Genomic DNA, 21,433 nt, shown 5'->3' with positions numbered 1-21,433 from the left:
TCAGTGGTGCGTACCCAGTTCTGGAAAGATGGAGGGAAGGAGGGTGACCGAAGGCACGGTCGAAGAGGAAGTTCTTGAAGGCGGCAAGGGAGGGGGCGAGGTGGAGGGACTGCAGGATGGAGGTGCAGAGAGTAGGGGTGGAGTGGCTGAAGACTCGCCTGCCAATGGTGGGGCGGGTGAGGCGGGAGACCTGAAGCATGCCAGAGTCTGCTGAGCGGAGGCAGCAGGCAGGTTGGTAGGGGGTTAGGAAGTTGCAGAGGTAGGGGGGAGCAAGGCCATGGGGGGTTTTGAAGGTGAGGACCAAGATCTTGAACTGTATCCTCTGTGTGATGGGAAGCCAGTGGAGTCGGGCGAGGCTGGGGGTGATAGGGTCATGAAACCTGGTGCTGGAGAGGACACGGGCTGCAGAGTTCTGAATGATCTGCAGGCTATGGAGGGAGGAGTTGGGGAGGCCGACAAGCAGGGAGTTTGTGTAGTCGAGCCAAGATGTTATGAATGCATGTATGAGGGTCTCGGCTGCCTGTGGTGTAAGACAGTGGCAGAGCTGTGCAATGTTGCGAAGGTGGGGGAAGGCTGATCGGGTCATGGCACGGATGTGGGGTAGAAAGGACAGTTGAGAGTCAAACAAGACGCCAAGCTTCCAGACTGGCTCAGTGAGGTGGTGATGCTGTCAGTGCCTGAGGTGTGGAGGCGCTGACGGGAGTCAATCAGGAGGGCCTCGGTCTTGTTGATGTTTCTCTGTAGAAAATTAGCTCTTATCCAGGACTTGATGTCTGAAACACATTCTGTCAATGATCCTGGAATGGAGTGTGGAGGCAGAGAGATAGAGTTGGGTGTCATTCGCATACATGTGGAAGTTGACCCCATGTCTGCGGATGATGTCACCAAGATCGAGCATTTAGGTAGTGAAGAGGAGCTCTGAGGAACGCGCATGAGACTGTGGGTGGCTAGAGGAGAAACCGTTTGTGGAGATAAAGTGGAGACGGTGTGAGAGGTAGGCTCTGCCCTGGGATCAGTTACTATAAAGCGCTCTGAAACGCCGTCCGACGTGGAGGGCGCTATATAAATCCAAGTTGTTGTTGAACCATTGAAGAACAGAACCATGAAGGTTGAGGTGAGAGGAGAGGTAGTGGAGGAAGATAGAGTGGTCAACGGTATCGAAGGCAGCAGAGAGGTCAAGGAGGATAAGGAGGCAAAGAGAAGTCTTGGTTGCAGATGGAAAAAAATGTAATTTGTCACTTTGACCAAAGCTGTTTCTGTGCTGTGGGCAGCACGGAAATCCGATTGGAGGGATTCATGAAGGGAGTGGCAGGAGAGGAAGGAGCGAAGCTGGGAAGCAACGACTCGTTCCAGGACCTTGGAAAGGAAAGGGAGGTTGGAGATGGGGTGGGTCCAGGGAGAGTTTTTTAAGGAAAGGAGTGATGACGGCTGTTTTTAAAGAGGTAGGAATGCTGCCAGTGGACAGGGAGAGCGAGAGGTTTAGATGTCTGAGTAAAGGGGCAAAAGAGGTGGAGCTGGGAGCTAAGGAGAGGGATGGGGTCAGGGAGCAGGTGGTAGGTTTCATTTGGGTTGTGATGGTGAAAGAGCAGGGGAGGGAGGGTGGGGTACAGGCTAGTGTGTGAGCGGGAGCTGAGGAGGGGGCAGCAGACGGAAGGGCAGAGGCAGCTGAGCCAATTCCCTCGACTTTGGTTTTGAGGAAGTCCAGCATTTCCTCGCAGTTGGCGTTGGAGGAGAAGATGGGAAAGGCATGAGAGGGTGGACGGATGAGCCAGTTGGTGATGGAGAAGAGGGTATACAATACATACAAATATTTATACACTGCTTTTCACGTTGGTACAAGGCGCTTGACAGACCTGGCCCGAGCTGCGGGGAGCCAGGAGGTATAGAGCGGTAGAATTTGAGGAAGAAATCTGAGAGATGATGCATATTAAGAACATTCACCTTTGTGGCATCTTTATTTTTAATTTTTCATTTTTAAGAACTTGCTTGAAAAGCTAATTTTGCTAGTATCTCCTGGTGTCCTGGCCAAGAATCTCCCAATAAAATTGGTCGTAAAATCCTTGCATTTGATATAGCGCTTTTCACGTCGGGAGGATGTCCCAAAGCGCTTCACAGAACACCTGTAAAGTGAATTGACTGTATATTTGTGGGCGAACGCGGCAGCCAATTGCGCACAGCAATGTCCCACAAAACAGTCGTAGATTGAAAATGACCAATTTATTATTGTTTTTTTTTGTTTTGGAGGGATTATTATTAGGTGTGTGGAGTAAGGAAACTTGCCCAAGGTTTCGCCCTCTGCCTGGAATTGAACTCAGGTCTCTCACTTGCAAAGCAAGTGCTCTAACCACTGAGCCACAGGACTCCACAAGGATTTTGGCAGCCTGTGGTGTGAGATAGTGGCAGAGCCAGGCGATGTTGCGGAGTTGGGGAGGAAGGCAGAGTGGATCATGGCAAGGATGTGGGTTAGAAAGGTAGTTGACACCAAGGTTCCAGACTGCTTCGTAAGGTGGAATGAGCATCCATGGATGTTGATGCTGTCAGCGCCTGAGGTGTGGAGACAGCCAAAATTGGCTGCCATATTCATCTACAAACACAGTCACTCCACTTGACAGTTTATCCTATCAGCTCTTTGAGACATCCTCCCAATGCGATAGGACTTGTACCAAATGCAACGATTTTTGGGGTATTTCAGATATGACACAGTGTTGTGAATGCAGACTGTCATCTGTGTTAACTGCTTTAGTGCTTATCTATACAAATGTAATTTTGTTGTTTATCACCACTTGCCATATTTTATATTCAGGTTTTGCAACTGTGTGGGAAAAAGAAATCTCTGGCAGGGGCTGCTCAGATTCTCTTGAAAGGAGCAGATAGATTAAGTAAATCTGTGGCAGAAAACCAGGAACATAAACGGCAAAGAGACTTCAACTCTGAACTGCTCAGACTGAGGCAACACTGGAAACTAAGAAAAGTTGGCGACAAGCTTCTTGGGGACCTGAGTTATAGAAGCGCAGGTATGAAATATGTGAAGTACTTGGATATATCGCCCACAGGTACCTTCGAGTTGTCGCCTCCCAACTGCGCTCTTTCCTTTCCACCCATTCACTTTTCGAACCCCTTCAGTCAGGTTTCCGTGCTGCCCATAGCACAGAAACTGCCCTGGTCAAGGTCACCAATGATATCCTGACCATCTGTGACCAGGGTTCCCTCTGCCTCCTCGTCCTCCTCGACCTATCGGCAGCATTCGATACGGTCGACCACGCTATCCTACTCCACCGCTTGCCCTCCCACCTCAACCTTCAAGGCCCTGTCCTTGAGTGGTTTAGGTCGTACCTTTCTCACCGTCTTCACTTTGTCTCGACGAATGGCTTCTCCTCCACCCCCCGTACTGTCTCATGTGGTGTCCCTCAGGGCTCTGTCCTCGGTCCCCTCCTCTTCACCCTCTATATGCCCTCCCTTGGTGACATCATCCGCAGACATGGGGTTAACTTCCACATGTATGCGGATGACACCCAACTCTACCTTTCCTCCTCTACTCTCAACTCCACGACCACCGATGTCCTGACAGCCTGCCTGTCCGACATCGAGTCCTGGATGAGAGACAACTTTCTTCAGCTCAACGTGCGAAAAACCGAGGCCCTCCTGATTGGCTCACGTCAGCGCCTCCGCACCTCAGGCGCTGACACCATCAGCATCCAAGGCTGCACTCTCCACCTCTCAAAGCCAGTCAGGAACCTCGGCGTTTTGTTCGACCCTGAGCTGTCCTTTCTCCCTCACATCCGCACCACAACTGGCACCGCCTTCCATCACCTCCGGAACATCGCCAGACTACGGCATTACCTCACCCCTCACGCTGCTGAAACCCTGGTTCACGCCTTTGTCACCTCAAGGCTGGACTATGGGAACTCTCTCCTCCGGCCTTCCCGCCACCTCCCTCCACAAGCTGCAGGTCATTCAGAACTCTGCAGCTCGTGTACTGTCCCGCACCAGGCTTCGGGACCACATCACTCCCACCCTCGCTCGCCTCCACTGGCTCCCCATCCCCCAGAGGATCGAATTCAAGATCCTCATCCTCACCTACAAGGCCATTCACGGCATTGCTCCCTCCTACCTCTCCAACCTACTATCCCCCTACCTACCTGCCCGTACCCTCCGTTCCTCTGGCTCCGGTCTGCTCCACGTCCCCCGCCCCAATCGCCCTACCATTGGTGGCCGGGCCTTCAGCCTCTCAGCCCCTAGGCTCTGGAACTCCATCCCCCAGTGCCTTCGCATTGCTTCCTCCCTTTCCTCCTTCAAGGCCGGTCTCAAAAACCTTTCTCTTTGACCGAGCCTTCAGCTCCCCTCTCGACTCTCTTCCCCTCCTCGCTCCCTCCCATCCCTCCCCTCACCCTGACCATTTCCCCCCTCCTCGCTCCCTCCCTTCCCTCCCCTCACCCTGACCATTTCCCCCCTGCTCGGGTCATGACCCAACTGTGCAGCGCCTTGGGACGTCCTCCTGACGTGAAAGGCGCTTTATAAATGGAATCTTGTTGTTGTTGTTGTTGTTCACACCAAGCACACCCCAAGCTCTAATCTCCTCCTACCCACTCCTCCCCTCAGTTAACTCGGGCTTGCTGCACATCTCTTGTCCTACCTGCCACAGTTGGTGGTAGAGCTTTCAGATTCTACCTCTGGAACTCCCTAAACCTCTGTCTTGTCCCCTCTTTATCTGTCTTCAAGTTCCATAAATCTACCTCTGACCTGTGGTTACCTTCCCCTACCCTCCTCTCCCTGCTCAAATCTGCAACTAAGAAATGTGCAAATAATTTAAAAACAACAACAAACAAATTGTATTTATATAGTGCTTTTCACATAGGGAGGGCAAAGGTGCGAGACAGTGAAGGGTTTGCACCCGAGCTGTAGGTTGGAGTCAGGAGCGGTGGAGGAAAGGTGATGGTGGTGGGAAGATGATTGCAGGCATGGTCAAAGAGGAAAGCTTTAATAATGGAGAGGGTTATTCTCTTCTCCTTCCATTCAAAGTCTGGAGAGAATTGTGTCCTAGTCTGAGTAACATTCCAAGTATACATGGACTTCATTGAAACACAGTGAGTCTATGTATACATTTGTATTCTTCTCCATCTCTGCTCTCCTTCGGGAATGTCTGAGAGACAACTTAATTACCTGTGACAGTAGTTTAATTAGAAATGTAATCAGAATATGGAAAGACTCGCTGTGCACTATGAGATTCATCACGGCTTACTCAGTGAAAATGCAAGTCCCCAGGGAAATACGCACACGGGACATTTTTTGGCCACCATTTCAATTAAAGTGTTAGGAAAACCCACTGGGGATGAGAGAGAGAGTTAAAAGTGCTTCTATTAAACTCAACTTTTTTTTCCTAAGGGTCCCTTTTCCCTCACCATGGGACATTTGAAGTCATTAAGAATACTGACATAGATCCAGATAAGAAAATTCCAGATGATTATTGTCCCCTTGATGTTGTCATTCCGAGTGATCTGGAGGGATCAGCATATATTAAGGTAAAGTGGTGATCTGATTAACTTGTTCTTTTACTGCCTCTTCAAGTAAAGTGTAAAATCCGCTTAACCTGACCAGTGATAGCACTATTTATTCAGATTTGAGAAGTGCTCAGTATTTGTGCACCTCACCTTCTACCATTCTTTCTCCTCTCCTTCAAAATTCTCCTAATTTACTGCCTCTTCCACCCCAAACCTCCTGGCTCCTTCCTAACAGATCTCTCCCTCTTATCCTCGTTCCTCTGCACAAAATGTCTGCTCATAATGAGCTTTTCAAGCTTCATCTCAATTCCTCCTGCCCCATCTTCTCTGACTTTGACACTCTCCTCTCCATGCTACACCTCACCCTCTACGTAAACGCCCTGACCCACAACTGTGGCCGCACTCTCAAACTCATCATCACCCGTGGAAAATACTTCCCCCGATTCCCTCATAAACCCCCTCTCATCCTCGGACCTTCTCTCCCTCTGGCCTTCCACCTGCAGTGATCCAGACACAGTTGTCAAGCTGCTGAACGATCACTTCTTCAACTTTCAATTCCCTGGACCCCTTGAAAACCAGATCGGTCTCCAAGCAGTCATTTCTGCTCCCTCAAATCCCAAACCCAGTTGCTCGAGCATAGGTGGCGCAAAACCGGCCTCACGGTTCACCGCTAACTGGTTCAAGCATCTTCATATCTACCACCGCTCTCTTTTTCAAGCCCAAACCATCTTCTCTTCACAGGTCATTCTCAAGGCCAAAAATAATCCCCAAATCCTGTTCTCCACCACCCATTATTACCTCCTCCACACCCCTCTCAAGCACCCTTGATCCTCACTTCAGATGCCGAGTGCGAAGAGGTCGTGGACGTCTTTATTTCTAAGATAGACAACATCTGACTGGCTGCTGTCTCCTCCTTCTCCCCTCCTTTTTTTCCGCCCTCTTCCCCAGCTTCTCCCACAGCCCACCCTCTACACTCCTTTGCCCCCATCTCTCCCTCCTCCCTTTCCCCTACCATCAACCAAATGAAGCCCACCATCTGCTGCCTCGACCCCATCCCCACCCAGCTTCTGGTCACTCAACTCCCCCTCCTCTGCCCACTGCTGGCTGCTACACAATCACCAGTCCCTTTCCTCAGGCTCTGTCCCACCCCCACTCAAAACTGCTGTCATCACTCCTCTTTTTAAAAAAAACCCACCCTTGATCCCTCCAACCTCAAAAACTTCGGACCCATCTCAAATCTGCCTTTCCTGGCCAAATTTTTGGAACACACCGTTGCAAATCAACTTCGCTCACGCCTCCACCTCATTGCCTGCCTCCATCCTTACCTCACAACCAACGCAGCTGAAACCCTCGTTCACGCCTTCGTCACTTCCCAGCTGGACTATTCCAACACCCTGCTCGCTGGTCTCTCCCCAGCTCCATGATGCGCAAAATACAATTTAACTCAAAACTGCATTGCCCGGATAATCACTTGCACAAAATTACTGTACCCCCATCGTACAGTCCTTCCCAGACCCCACTGGTTCCCAATTACCGAATCAAGATTCTCTCACTCGTTTTCAAATCCCTTCATGCCCTTGCATCTCCCTACCTATCTGACCTACTTACCCGACACCACCACCCACTGCCTCCGCTCGGCCTGCTCCAGCCTCCTGTTTGTCCCCCATGCCCTCCGTTCAGCCACAATTCCTCGAAACTATGGAACTCTCTCCCTCCATCCCTCCTTGCTCTCTCCCTCCCCACCTTCAAATCCCACATAAAGACCTTCCTTTTTGATCATGCTTACAATTACCTCCTTTTCCCCCGGCTCATTGTCAGACCCCACCACTGTCAAGCACTCCGGGACACTAGCCTGCATGAAGGGCACTATATAAATGCAAGGTTTGTTGTTGTGTTTGCTTTTAAGCCCATTTTAACTTGTTTCTTTTTCTCCCATTGATTTTCTCAGAAAAAAATTGCACTGGATTGGAAAAGACTATTTCATTGTAATTTGTCATATCTCTCAATTGATTTCTTCTTCAAATAGCTATCAGATTTTCTCCTGGATTTGTTGACACAATCTGTCTCCCTTGGTAGTCAATTTGTATATTAATCTTTACACTCCCTGTGTAAAGTTATTAAATTAGAACTGTCTTGTCACCTTCTTGTTTGCCTACGTTTGAGCCCCTTTTTAGAAGATCCAACCATGTTAAATATATTCTTAATTATCTTTGTCCTTTAGGATCTTCAATATTAACTCCCACGAGCCTTCTTTTTATTGCAGTGATGCTGATATTAACTTTTTATATTGGCTGTTTTTATATTGATTAACATGTTTGATTATTTTTCGTCCTGAGTGACTTTATTAAGATCTTGTCGTAGAGACTGTAAGTGAAGTAAATTATAATTATGCTTTTTTTTAAAGGTTTCTATTCAGAAGCAGGCTCCTGATATTGGGGATCTTGGTACAGTTAATCTCCTCAGGCGACCTACACAAAAGCCCAAACCAGGTAACTTGATTACATTGATTTATTTTCAGGGATAGCCTTGACTTAAGCTGATAGAGCTGCCAAGTAGCTCCAAGAATTTCATTTGTCACTTATTTTAATTGAAAATTTACCGTGATAAATAGCATTATTAGTAAAATCTACTGCACTGAGAGAAAAGTGTCTACTCCTTTGGTTCACCCGAAATATAGAAATTACAGCATAGAAGATCATTTGATGCTAGTTCTTCCACTAGAATTATCCACTTTAATCCCATTGCCTTGCCCCTTTCCTGTGCCCTTTTATATTCTTTCTCTTCAAATGTTTATCTAATTCCTTTTTTAATATTATGGTATCAGTCTCAAAAGCCACTTATGTCAAAACATTGCATATTTTAATAACCCTTCTAACCACCCTTTAACTCATAATAATCCTTTGTCCTTTGAGACTGTTGACCACTCCATCCTTTTCCACCATCTTTCCTCCCTTTCTACCTCCACGGCTCAGCATTCTCCATTTATTGTCTTATCTATTTCAACGTCTCCTCCAACAGCTATTTCTGCCTGTTCATTGTCACTTGTGTTCCTCTGGGCTCTTTCCATGGTCCTCTCCTTTTTTCCTCTGCCTCCTGCTTAGTGACATCTAGGCATTGAGTCTGCTTTCACAAGTTTGTGGATGACACCCTACTTTACTTTTCTGCCTTTGTCTTCAAGAACTGCTGCCTGTTAGACATCAAGTTGTCAATGAGCTTTAACTTCTTACAATTGAAACTCGAAAAAATAATGCTGTTATCTTGCTTAGCTCCCGCCCAGTGCCTACTGGATCAGCTTCCATGGCTGCTCATTCTAGCTCACAGTGTGCAATCTTGCCTTTTTTTTCAAACCACAACTTTCAAAACTTTTCACCCAACTCATGATCAAGTCTGCTTTCCTGAATCTCCACTACATCTCTTGCCTCTGTCCCTACCTCATCAAAATAGTCATCCAACCCTTTGTAACTTCCAAACTTGGCTTGTCACATATCCATCACCTTCATTCTTCCTGGGCTCCTCTGGTTTGCGATTCTCCAGTGGATTCACTTTAATTTTCCCAATTCTAACTTTCAATGCACTATGTCCTTCCTTCTCCCGACTTTGATCTCCTGTGGGCCTACTCATCACCCATTTCCTCGGCTTTACCAGCTCAAGCTTGCTTCATACTCCCCTGCTCTTTCACCCCCACTATAGGTAAGAGAGTTTTCGGCACTTTAACATCCTGCTCCCTGCATTTTTTTCCCTAAATTCTTACATTTTTTTCATACAGCGCCTTTCATGTTGGGAAAGTGTCTCAAAGTGCTTCACAGGATTTACTTTAAAATGAAGTGACTGTATTTTGTGGACGAATACGGCAGCCAATTTGCACACAGCAGTGCCACACAAACAGCCATTAAATGAACAACCAATTTTATTTGTTTTTTATTTTATTCTCCTTTCTCTTTTTGAGTAATGTCATGGGATCTTTAACGTTTAACTGAACAGGCAGATGGGGCCTCAGTTTAATGCCTCTTCTGAATGATGACACCTTGTACAATACAACCCTCGCACCCCCATATTACATTCAGGTATCAGAATAGACTGTGAGTTCAAAGACTCAAAGTGAAGTTTGAACCCACAACCTCCTGATTCAGAGGCAAAAGCCAGGCTGACAACTATATTGGAGTCCTGAAGCTCAGTGGTTAGACCACTCGCTTTGCAAGCGAGAGACCTGAGTTCAATTCCCGGCAGGGCGAAACCTTGGGCAAGTTTCCTTACTCCACACGCCTAATAATAATCCCTCCAAAACCAAAAACAGTAATAAATTGGTCATTTTCAATCTACGACTGTTTGTGGGACATTGCTGTGCGCAATTGGCTGCTGCGTTCGCCCACAAATATATAGTCAATTCACTTTACAGTATATTCTGTGAAGCGCTTCGGGATGTCTAGAAGACGTGAAAAGCTCTATATCAAATGTAAGGATTATTATTATATAAACTTTAATGTTCCTTCTCCAAATTAAATATTTTTTAAAAGGTTTTTTTAAAGCTGTATGTTGTTTACAGGTACTGCACATTGGCAGACCAAGCTGGAAGCAGCACAAAGTGTTCTCCTGTGTAAGGAAATCTTTGCACAGCTCTCTCGTGAAGCAGTGCAGATTAAATCTCAAATACCTCATATTGTGGTGAAAAATCAGATCATCTCGCAACCTTTTCCAGGTAAAGATTATGTTTTTTTTCAGATTCAGCACTATGGTGCTATAAATTATTTGTGTGACAAATAAAGTGAATGTTTGCACACAGCAAATGTAGACTTCAAATTATTTTAATTATTATTTCTTTGTAGTTATTTTCACTTTGTATGTTTTGGCACTGCAGTCATGGACATAGAACTCACAAATCCAACTAGTTTTCATAACGTAATAAATGAATTATAAAAACAAATTGTTACTGTTTCCATTATGTAAAATTGGTCTGGACTGTTCCAGGGTGGATGTTGGCAGCGGGTGGTTGCTGAATAGAGGTGGTTGCTTTCACATATTTGACTATATTTTATACGGGTGAGACCAAGATCTATCTGTTTCTTGGTGACTATGTGCTAGTTTTGGATTTGGAACATTTAGAAGACGTTAAGGGAAAGCTGTAGATAACTCACTTATGAATTTTTTTGAGAGTCAGCCATGTGCCTGATGCATACATGCTTAAGAGTGGTGATGGGTTTCTGCACGTGTCAGACATACCGGCTGACCAAAAACATTTCCATAGCTGAGTTGCTCACCACTTTCTCTTCTAGAAATGTTAAAGATGAAATGAAAAGGCTGATTGCCCTGGGGACCGTGTAGCCACTATAATATGCTTAGCTATACAAATCCTACCCTTGGGAGACTTTTAAAAGCGCTCTGCATTAACCAGCATGAAGGACACTATATAAATGCAAGTTATTTTAAAGCATCGGATTAACCAGTTGAAAACTGTAGTAACATACTAAAGTGTAAATTCAGACAAAAATACTGGAAATATGAAATGAAGCTTCCAAAGAATCATATAGTGTGATTAATTTGTTTAGACTATTCAGAAGTTTATACAGTTTCAAACCTTTTTTGAATTTCAGTCTATGATCATTATAACCTTTTAGAATTGTTCAACGTTTATTATTAAATATGCACAGCCTCTAGTTAATAGCTCAAAATGCTGTATCTAGAAGCCCAAGCTCTGTAATTTTACTGCCGGTTGTTTTTCCAGTTTTTAGATATTAATAGTATGAATATTAATATTAAAATATTAAATATTAAAAGAATTATGCTTTGCAGGAATGCATGTGACTGAACATTCTTATCTGTTATACTGCAACAATATAGGGAGGATAACCTAATAAGGCATTGCATACAGAACAATTTATACATTGTAGGAGATAACTCTGGATTTACTTTCTGCCATCCAGAGTTGTGCAAGAACCTCATATGTTTGGTAGAAATTATTCTATGAATAGCGTTGTGGATACATGACTGTCCTATATCTATTGAGAAATTAAATCTTTTTCTGAATCTAATTTCTTTTGATGTGGCTGTTTTTATCTACTTTAGAGGTTTATGTTGACTAATGCTGCACATAAGGTATTCCTTAACTGATAACTTAAAGTTAGGGAACATGCGCTGGAATTACAATAACAACTTGCATTTATATAGCTTAGCATAGCGCCCCTCACGTAGGATAGCGTTCCAGAACGCTTGATTTTCATGCATCAGGCCCTCCAAAGTGCAGTTTGACTTGCTGCATCTCAACATGTTGTATGTTTCTTTTTTGAAACAACTCAAGAAATATCTTAATAGCATGAGATTGTATCCTTTTTGTTCCTTTGTTTTTATCACTGATTAACTTAATGCTGTGTTTTAGGTTTGCAGTTATCAATTTCCTTGTGCCATTTTGTAAATGACAAGAAGTCCCAGAAAGTTTCTGTGGAGAATCAACGACCAGATGATCACTTGTACGTGCTGGAACACAATCTTCATCAGCTGATGAGAGAGGTATTTGGAAGGATTCCAAACTTTCCTATTTTATCAGTCATGTTAGATGCCAATTTTTAAGTGTTGAAGCTATGATATAAAGCTAAATGTCTCTTCATGAATTCCTTTAATTGAGGTAAAGGAATACTGGATGACCAACTACTTCTACTAAATGCAGTCATTGTGCTTCTACCTGACTTTAGTCTTAAATAACCTAATGTAAATGGCAAAAGCATATTCGAGCAAGACAGAGGTAAGTAAGCATGTGTATGCAATGAGAGGATTCCCATATGCCTAAATGCAGAAGGAATGTTCGTAAGTGATTACAATTGTAATTCTCCACTAAATGTTTTGAGGCGATGTAATGCTGCTATCAAGAAAGCTGCTGATATATTTAAGAATGCTTCCCCCCTAGGCTATGCTTCTGTTTTACATCCATCAATAATGAAACAAATGGTAATCATTGACCTACAAAAATATATTTTTAGTCTGTTTTCTAGAGATGGTTTAAATACACACATAGTGGAACCTGGGAGGGATCCATAATCACAACCAATCTTATAAAAATAATAATAAACCTTGCATTTGATAGCGTTTCACATTGGGAGGATGTCTCAAAGCGCTTCACAGGATCATAAAGTGTAGTGACTGAATTTTGTAGGCTCACCCAGCACCTAATTCCACAAACAGCCATGAAGTGACTGACCAGTTTTGTCTGTGGAATTGTATAAACGGGATCTTTAATGTCCAACTGAGCAAGTGCCTCAGTTTAACAGCTCATAATATAACATAATATGTAGGAGCAGGGGTAGGCCATTCAGCCCTCCGAGCCTGCCCCGCCATTCAATCACGGCTGATCTTCTAATCTAACTTCAGCTAATACTATAACCCTGCCTTATCCCCATATCCCTTAATCCCTTGTGCAATAAGAAACATGTCTATCTCAGTCTTGAATATGTTCAAGGACTGAGCGTCAACAGCCCTTTGGGGTAGTGAGTTCCATACATTCACCACCCTTTGAGTGAAGAAGTTCTTCCTCAACTCAGTGCGAAAGGGCTGGTCTCTGATTTTAAAGTTGTGACCCCTAGTTTTAGTTTCTCCAACCAGGGGAAACAATCTCCCACTATCTACTCTATCATGCACTTTGATGATCTTATAGGTTTCTATAAGATCCCCTCTAATTCTTTTATATTCTAGAGAATATAGGCCCAAATTGGTCAGCCTATCCTCGTAACTCATCCCCTTCATCCTGGTACTAACCTAGTAAATCCACGCTGCAACCCCTCCAAGGCAAGTACATCCTTCCTTAAATGAGGAGACCAAAACTGGACACAGTATTCCAGGTGTGGTCTCACCAGGGCCCTATACAGTTGCAGCCAGACTTCCCTACTCTTACACTCTAATCCTTTCATAATGAATGCTAACATACCGTTCGCCTTCCTAATTGCTGCTGCACCTGCAGACTAACTTTCTGTGATTGGTGTACAAGGGCACCCAAGTCCCTCTGGACACTAACACATTCCAATCTCTCCCCTTCTAAAAAATAACCTGCTCTACTGTTTTTGCTACCCAGGTGGATGAATCACCTAACCTATCTATGTCGCTCTGCATTTTTTTAATGTCATCCTCTGTGTTGATACTTCTTCCTAATTTTGTGTCATCCGCGAATTTAGATATATTAACTTTGATGTCCTCATCTAGATCGTTGATGTAGACGGTAAATAGCTGAGGCCCAAGGACTGATCCTTGTGGCACTCCACTAATCATATCCCGCCAATCTGAAAAGGACCCGTTTATCCCTACTCTTTGTTTCCTACCCGTTAACCATTCCCCAATCCACGTTAATATGCTCCCCCCAATTCCATGGGTTCCTATCTTTTAGACTAACCTTTTATGCGCCACCTTATCGAATGCCTTCTGGAAGTCCAAATAGGCCACATCCACTGACTGATTCATCCTTATTTAGTTTACTCAAAATATCCTCAAAAAATTTTATGAGATTTGTCAAACATGACTTCCTTTTTGTAAAGCCATGTTGACTTGGCCTAATTATATTGTGCTCCTCTAAATACTGCACTACCACATCCTTAATCAATGATTTAAAAACATTTCCTAAGCTCACTTGAAGGGTGTCACCTTGAACAATACAGCATTCCCCAAGCACTGTATTGTCAGCCTAGACGAAAGCTTAAACCCACAACTACCTGATGAGAGTGCCAGCTTGATACCTGACCCATAACAGGGATACCTGATTGCTGGTCAGTGCCTCCACATGTGTGGCAGCCTTGATCACAAGACTGGTGACCTCACTGCGTGCACTCAATGCTGTCCATTCGTGCATGTGTCGGCCTCAGTTCACATTAAACTTCAAATCGTGCTTCTCACATCATCTCACTTCAAAACATTTAATTATCCAATAACGTCCTTTGACATGCGATCTGCACTGATAGAGCTTGTTGGTATTCTGCAAGAATTTGGGATTTTGTGACAAGTCCTGAAAATGTTGGGAGTCCACACCCCAAGCAAACCTGCATTATATCGAAATTCATTATAATGTGATTCTACTCTATAATAATGATTGACTTCCCATACTTGATATGTACTATGTGTAGGCAGAATCATCATTGTTTTGCCCAGTTTTGTATTTTTGTTAGATTATAAATAGATATTGGTGAATTGAGTAGCATAGGAGGGCTGGGGGGAGAGAAATATTTTGTCTCTGCAGCATTAACTGAAGTGGCTCTTTGTTACAGTTCCATAAACAGACACTGAGTTCTTCTATGATGCCTCACCCAGCAACTGCACCTTTTGGTCTGAAGAGGATGAGAGTGGTAGGTCCACAGGCATATGACAAAGGCGAGATTAGTGCCTTACAACACAATGAAGGATTACTGGAGAAAATAATCAAACAGGCAAAACACATCTTTCTGAGACGTAGGTGAGTTTAGTGGGAAGAGAAGTTGATCAACACTCTTTGTTCCTGTTGGAGCATTTGGATTTTCTATTGCAAGTTAAACTCTTAAACAAAAATTAATGGTCATCTATTAAATTATAATAATAATTCTTATATTTTGTATAGGGCCTTTTGTGTTGAGTGAAATCCCAAAGTGCTTCACGGCATTTTATAGTAAATTTATTTGGATTGTGCAAAATGGATAATAATTTTTTTACACAGGGAAAATAGCAATAATCCATTGGAGATTTCTGTTGGTATGGTATGTTCTTGTCAAGCGTTTATGTAATGCAGACATTTTTCCTGTTGTTTTACTAAGTCCTGGATTGTGTTCTTATTTTATATTGTTTTGTGGCTATTTAAGGTACTTATCAACGGTGCAAATAAATGTGTGTGATTCTTTTTCATTGTAGAACGGCATGGACCATTGATAGTTTGGCCAGCCGCATTGAGGATCCACAGATACAAGCTCATTGGTCAAACATTAATGATGTCTATGAATCCAGCGTTAAAGTGTTGATTACATCTCAAGGCTATGAACAGATATGCAAGTGAGTAGTAGAAAACTATAATGTGGGGTAAGAGGTAAGATGTTGGATTGATAGAGGCACACAATTTTTATACAGAAGAAACTTTCTATGAGAATTGATGGGTCTTTCCCGTTTTGAGGTCTCTGGTATCAGGATTATATATATATCATGGAAATTGGTGTATGGATCCATACCCATATAAATTTCGATGTACTGATGCATCATGCTTTTTAATCATTTTGTGCACTGGAAGTTTGTCATTTCCAGGAGAAGCATAGATATTTTTTTACTGATACATACAGCAGATTATTCTAAGAGCATATTCACTACCGGTATAAATTTTGAGATGCTTCTTTCATTGACAATCATTTTTAGCAAGTCTTATTAGAAATTAATATTTTTATTGACAATAATTTTAAAACCCTTGCCCTATTCATCAGAAACAAGTTCACTTGCAACAAATGTTTGAGAATATTGATCCATACATCGGAAGGACATCTCAATGTGCTTCAAAGGATTTAGTGTAAAGTTTAAGGACTGTTATATGTAGGTATATACTACAGACAATTTGCACACAACAATGTCCCATAAACAATTTCCACAAAGTGAAAGAACATTTCTTTCAATTTGAGGGAACGTTGACCAGGACACTTGCAGAAACTCCTTTCTCTTTTCAGATAGTACCATGGGATCTTTTAACATTCACCTGAACAGGCAGAGGGGATGTTCAATTTTAACAGGCAGAGTTTAGTGTTTCATACAAAGGACGGCACCTCTGACAGTGCAGGGCAGCACTGCATTGGAGTGTCAGTCTAGACTGAGTTTAAAGTCCTGACATGGGGCTTAAATCCACAGCCTTCCGACTCGAGAGACATGAACACTACCAGCTGAGCCAGGCTGACTCTGAACACGTGTCCTGGTGGTGGAAGTGCCAAATCCTAACCACTGGACCATTAATGCAAATATTGTTCAGGGATTCAAACTACTATGGATCAGCATCCAGAAAGGGAAATAATGTGATCTTGGTATTTTTAGTTTAGCTATTTGTTCACTTATTGCTGATGGTAGCTAAACTAATCAGCTTCCACAATGTTGGATAACCAAGTGATAGGCTCAAAAATCTCACCATATTATTAGTTTTGTTTTCAAATTGAAATGTTGGGGAAAATGTTTGCTTTGGGATTTTTATCTTGTTTATTTGTTTATGCTAACATTTATGCAATGGAAGTATTCTGTGATTGTTACATTCCTCTAACTTTGAGGGCTTGATTCTAAATATAATTTTATAAGTGTTGCGTATGATGGTGGGCAAAATTGATTAATCTTTTGTTTTTCTGCAACGGTTTCCCCTATCTGCAGATCAATCCAGTTGCAACTAATCATTGGTGTTGAACAGATTAAGGTGGTACACAGAGATGGGAGAGTAATTACACTGTCCCACCAGGAGCAAGAGCTGCAGGACTTCCTTCTCTCCCAGGTAACCAGATAAATAAAGACATTAGTTCATCCCATAAGTAGGCATATTTCTTATCCCTTGACTAATTTAAGTCATACAGACAGATATTGCAGAGTGATGGTTGTTTTGAAGTTTGTGGGGATTAGTGAGTAGGAAATGTCTGATAATAATAAAAGTGTGCATGAGGTTTTTAGCTGGGTCAGACATGAATTAGTGGTGGAGGTGTTGTGGAAATGGAGGACTTGGTCAGAACCCGGGTGAAAGTTTTTTGAAGGAGAGTTGAGGATTGAACAAATCGGGAAACACAATATAGTCAGGACCTGAGGTGAGGAGATGCTGAGAGTCTGTTAGAACAGAACTAGGCCTGAAGTCAAAGGTGGGGCCAGAAAAACAAGAATTGGATGTCATCCACGTATGTATAGAAGTGGACTCCATACCTGAGGACGATGTTACCAAGGGGACCTCTCTCTGGTGTAGATACTCTAATCATGGGTTTCCACACTGACTGTTTTCAAATTGTTATAGTAATGTGAAGGCTCAGTCTTCTGTGCAGTAAATACTTATATTTTTGAATAACTGGGTGTTTGGATTTCATTTTCTCCTTTGATAGATGTCTCAACATCAAGTTCATGCAGTCCAGCAATTGGCCAAAGTAATGGGTTGGCATTTGTTGAGCTTCAGCAGCCATGTAGGTTTAGGTCCAGTAGAGAGTATCGGAAATGCTTCTGCAATAACTGTGGCTTCACCCAATGGAGAGTATTCTATTTCAGGTAAGAACACTCCTAATAATAGTGCAATGTATATGCAGGGATAAGAAATCTGAAGTTTATTGTCTATAATTATACATTATACCCTTTATTTTGACCCTATCTGTACAACTCTGTCCAACATGTTCCACGTAGCTTGCTATTGATATTGCTATTTGGCAAGCTTTCCCGCTGCTTGTTCAGCTAGGACCACCCTATCAGTTAGGGCTTTGGCTTGCAGGGTTAACAGGAGCTGAGTGGGCCGACTCACTGCCCCTAGTGACTCTTGTCTTCGAGGTCCTGCCGATGAGCCAGGCTGGCTGTGTGGTCATCAGCAGTACCCTGGAATACTGTGGACCTGCCTGGCTCAGGAACGGTCTACTGAAACCACTGCAGAAGGCTGGCTCGATTCTGACATTGCGTTGCCACTCATGTCACCTTAGTTCAGCTCCAAGGAGATTCTGTTTACCCCACACCCCCCACCCGAGTATAGTCTGGGGTGGAGGGTGCGCTAAGTTACAACTGTATTGCGCCACATTATATTTGCTGCTTTTGGGGGGGGTGGAATCCAAAGCAATTCTTCATTCATGACCAATACTTCAAAATGGTTCTGAATTTATGAAATAACTAGCAGAAAACTGTCTGAACCTCACGTCTTGCTCTTGGTCATAAAAAGTTCATGTCTTATGCAACCTGTTTTGTCGCAGTGCGGACTGGGCCTGAAAGTGGCTGTAAGGTGGTGGTGCAGTTTCCAAGAAGTCAGTGTAAAGATCTTCCCAAAAGCGATGTGATGCAGGACAGTAAATGGAATCACCTTCGAGGACCGTTTAAGGAAGTGCTGTGGAGTAAGATGGAAGGGCGTAATTTTGTGTATAAAATGGAACTATTAATGGCTGCCCTTGCTCCTTGCCCATGACAAATGTATTTTATGAGTGAACATTTGTTCTGTGGATATTTCTATCTGTTTTTTGCAGAGAGTACCAATGATTTTGAAACAGTGGATTGCAAACTTGAAAAATTAGTGTTTCCTGCATTTATCCTGTCAATAAACACAGAGAGAAAAATAGTACTTTTCTAAGCTGGTTGTTAGGTGCTTGATGTGATGCAGATGTATGAAATATTGTTTGTTGAGTGTGGCTTCATTTTTGTATAATAAAATCCTATCAAGAATGTAAATAAAATACGGTATGCTTCACCAGTAGCATCGTTATACACTTACAAAAGTGATTTATTTATTTACAAAGTTTTGATGGTTATGAATTGTTCAAAAAATATATTTTACAGACAAAGTAGCATTAGAAATGCTAGTGTTAAAGTAAAATTCTATCAATGTTTTCAAAGGAAGTTGCACTCCCATTACAATAAATAGATAAATCTGCCCAATCATAAGGTTGAACAAGTTTGCGTATTTCTTGGTACCAAATCCACTTGAACAGCAGTGCCTAAAACCCTTTTTCAGAAATGAATAGGTCTCCGTGCTTTATCCTTCCCATTTTAAGAATGGAAATGTACCTTGGATCATAAGAGATTTCTGTTTGCGATGATATTGTGCTGCTGGCAGCCTAATCTGAGGGTCTTGTGTGCTGCACTCACCACCTTGAACATTGAGCCAATCAGTGGGACCTAATGATAGGTGCCCCCAAGTAATGTTTTAGATTTCTAGAACAGTAAGATGGCTGGGCCTTTACAAGCTGTGCAGCATAGTCCTCCCACCATGCTGAAAATCTGATGTGAAAACAGTCTTGGGATGTCAACGGCTGGAAGGTGTTACTTGTGCAGTTCAGGTTCATTCACATTTCCAGAGCTTAATTGGTAATAATAATAAAACAATAATAATCCTAGCAATTGATAAAGCACTTTATCACATCCTCGAGACATCTCAAAGCGCTTAGCAGGATATACTATAAAGTGGCTTGACTGTATTTTGTGGGTAAAACATGGCAGCCAAATTGTGTACAACAATGTCCCACAAATGGGCATGGAGTGAGTGACCAATTTTATTTAGGGGATTTGTTGGCAAGGACACTGGGAGAAACTTCTCTTTTCAAATAGTGCTGTTGGATCTTTTATCGTCCACCTGAACAGGCAGCCAAGACCTTTGTTTAACGTCTCCAAAGGATGGCACCTCCAACATTGCAGCAATGGAGTGTCAGCTTAGACTAATTTCAATCCCCGATGTGGGGCTGGAAGCCCCAACCTTACGCGGAGGCAAGAATGCTACCAACAGCCTGACTGATACACGGGTACGTTGTGAGGTAAGCAGATACTGCTCGAGTTCTGCACTTCCAATTGGTGAAACCATTGCTCTGGGTAGGAAAGTGCGGCTGAGATGTGGGCAAGTTGATGGTAGAACCGCTCTCACACAATTCAATGTTTTGCTATCCACTTACTCCAAACATGATTTTTTGGGTATTGAATCGCTGTCATCTATGGAGGAGAGTTAACCAGGGTTTTCTTGGAACTAAACATAGCTTAATGGTAGGATTTGGGGTTGCAGATCAGTTACTGGGAGCAAGGATTCTTCTGACTTTATAATAATAATCCTTGCATTTGATATAGCGCCTTATCGTGTCTTCGAAACATCTCAAAACGCTTCACGGTTCCCTTTTGTATTTTCCTACCTCTCATCCTTCTGAAGATGATATTACCTGCTGGGTCATAGTGTCATGGGCACTGAGCCCTTGCCCTAGTGAGGTTTTTGTGTGTGAGTCTGGCAGCTGGTGAGGACAGTCTAATTCAACCACTGCAGGCAATCAGCAAATTCAGTGGTTGATGAATAGCCTTTAGAAACAACATTCCTGTATATATGTACCCCTCTTCCCATCGCTGGGGAATGGTACAGTTCATTTTATGGTACAGATCAGTCTCAGTGATGCGCAACTTAAATGCCTGCTTAATGAAAGCCAAAAAATCAACTTAGTATCTTGGTCTATATATCTATGTGCCAAACTGCATTAACAAGTCAGGAAATCTTTCAACATAATTATTCCTTAATATATTTGGTAAGAAATAAAGCTGTTTCACTGACCATCGTATTCTGATATGGGATACTTTAAAGTATTCATAATAAGATTGATATTATTTTGCTATTTTAATCCAAAAATTGAGATTTGAAAATTGAATTTTGAAAGTGAAGGAAACTTATTTCAAAAGCCATACAAATGCAAAATAAATGATCTAATCTAAGTGAACGCAGGAACAAGCAAATAAATCTATAAATTGAAGTATATCTGGTCACCAGTCTGACTGAAGTGCTTGTGATGAAAATATCAACTTTATAAATGCTATTTGATGAAAAAAAGTCACTACATCAAATGAATTTGATATTAAATAATGCACATCTGAAGTATACAGCTGGCAGTACTCAAGATCCATGGGTATATTTTCCCTGATAACTACTGAAGAGGCATTTTGGAGTCCTGTAGCTCAGTGGTTAGAGCACTCGCTTTGCAAGTGAGAGACCCGAGTTCAATTCCAGGCAGAGGGCGAAACCTTGGGCAAGTTTCCTTACTCCACACACCTAATAATAATCCCTCCAAAACCAAAAACAATAATAAATTGGTCATTTTCAATCTACGACTGTTTGCGGGACATTGCTGTGTGCAATTGGCTGCCGCGTTCGCCCACAAATATACAGTCAATTCACTTTGCAGTGTGTTCTGTGAAGCGCTTTGGGACGTCCTCCCGACGTGAAAAGCGCTATATCAAATGCAAGGATTATTATTATTATTATTATTATTTTGCACAGTAATCGTTTTATGTCATTGAGG

General features: G+C 42.8%; 1 protein-coding gene across 1 annotated transcript; it reads left to right on the top strand.

Moving 5' to 3' along the window:
- Positions 1-2,803: 2,803 nt before the first annotated feature.
- On the top strand, positions 2,804-18,864 carry med17 (mediator complex subunit 17; the record flags this gene model as incomplete). The annotated part of the gene is given in 10 exon segments (XM_042334612.1): positions 2,804-3,014; positions 5,383-5,519; positions 7,903-7,987; positions 10,042-10,194; positions 11,869-11,999; positions 14,732-14,916; positions 15,345-15,482; positions 16,821-16,938; positions 17,528-17,687; positions 18,371-18,864. Coding segments are annotated over 10 exon segments (1,527 nt in total), but the record flags the coding sequence as incomplete, so codon positions are not given.
- Between the last annotated feature and the right edge of the window lie 2,569 nt (positions 18,865-21,433).

This window comes from Callorhinchus milii, unplaced genomic scaffold (assembly GCF_018977255.1).
Source record: "Callorhinchus milii isolate IMCB2004 unplaced genomic scaffold, IMCB_Cmil_1.0 Scaffold4, whole genome shotgun sequence".
Taxonomy (NCBI): Eukaryota; Metazoa; Chordata; class Chondrichthyes; order Chimaeriformes; family Callorhinchidae; genus Callorhinchus; species Callorhinchus milii.
This window is presented reverse-complemented; position numbering and strand designations above follow the sequence as displayed.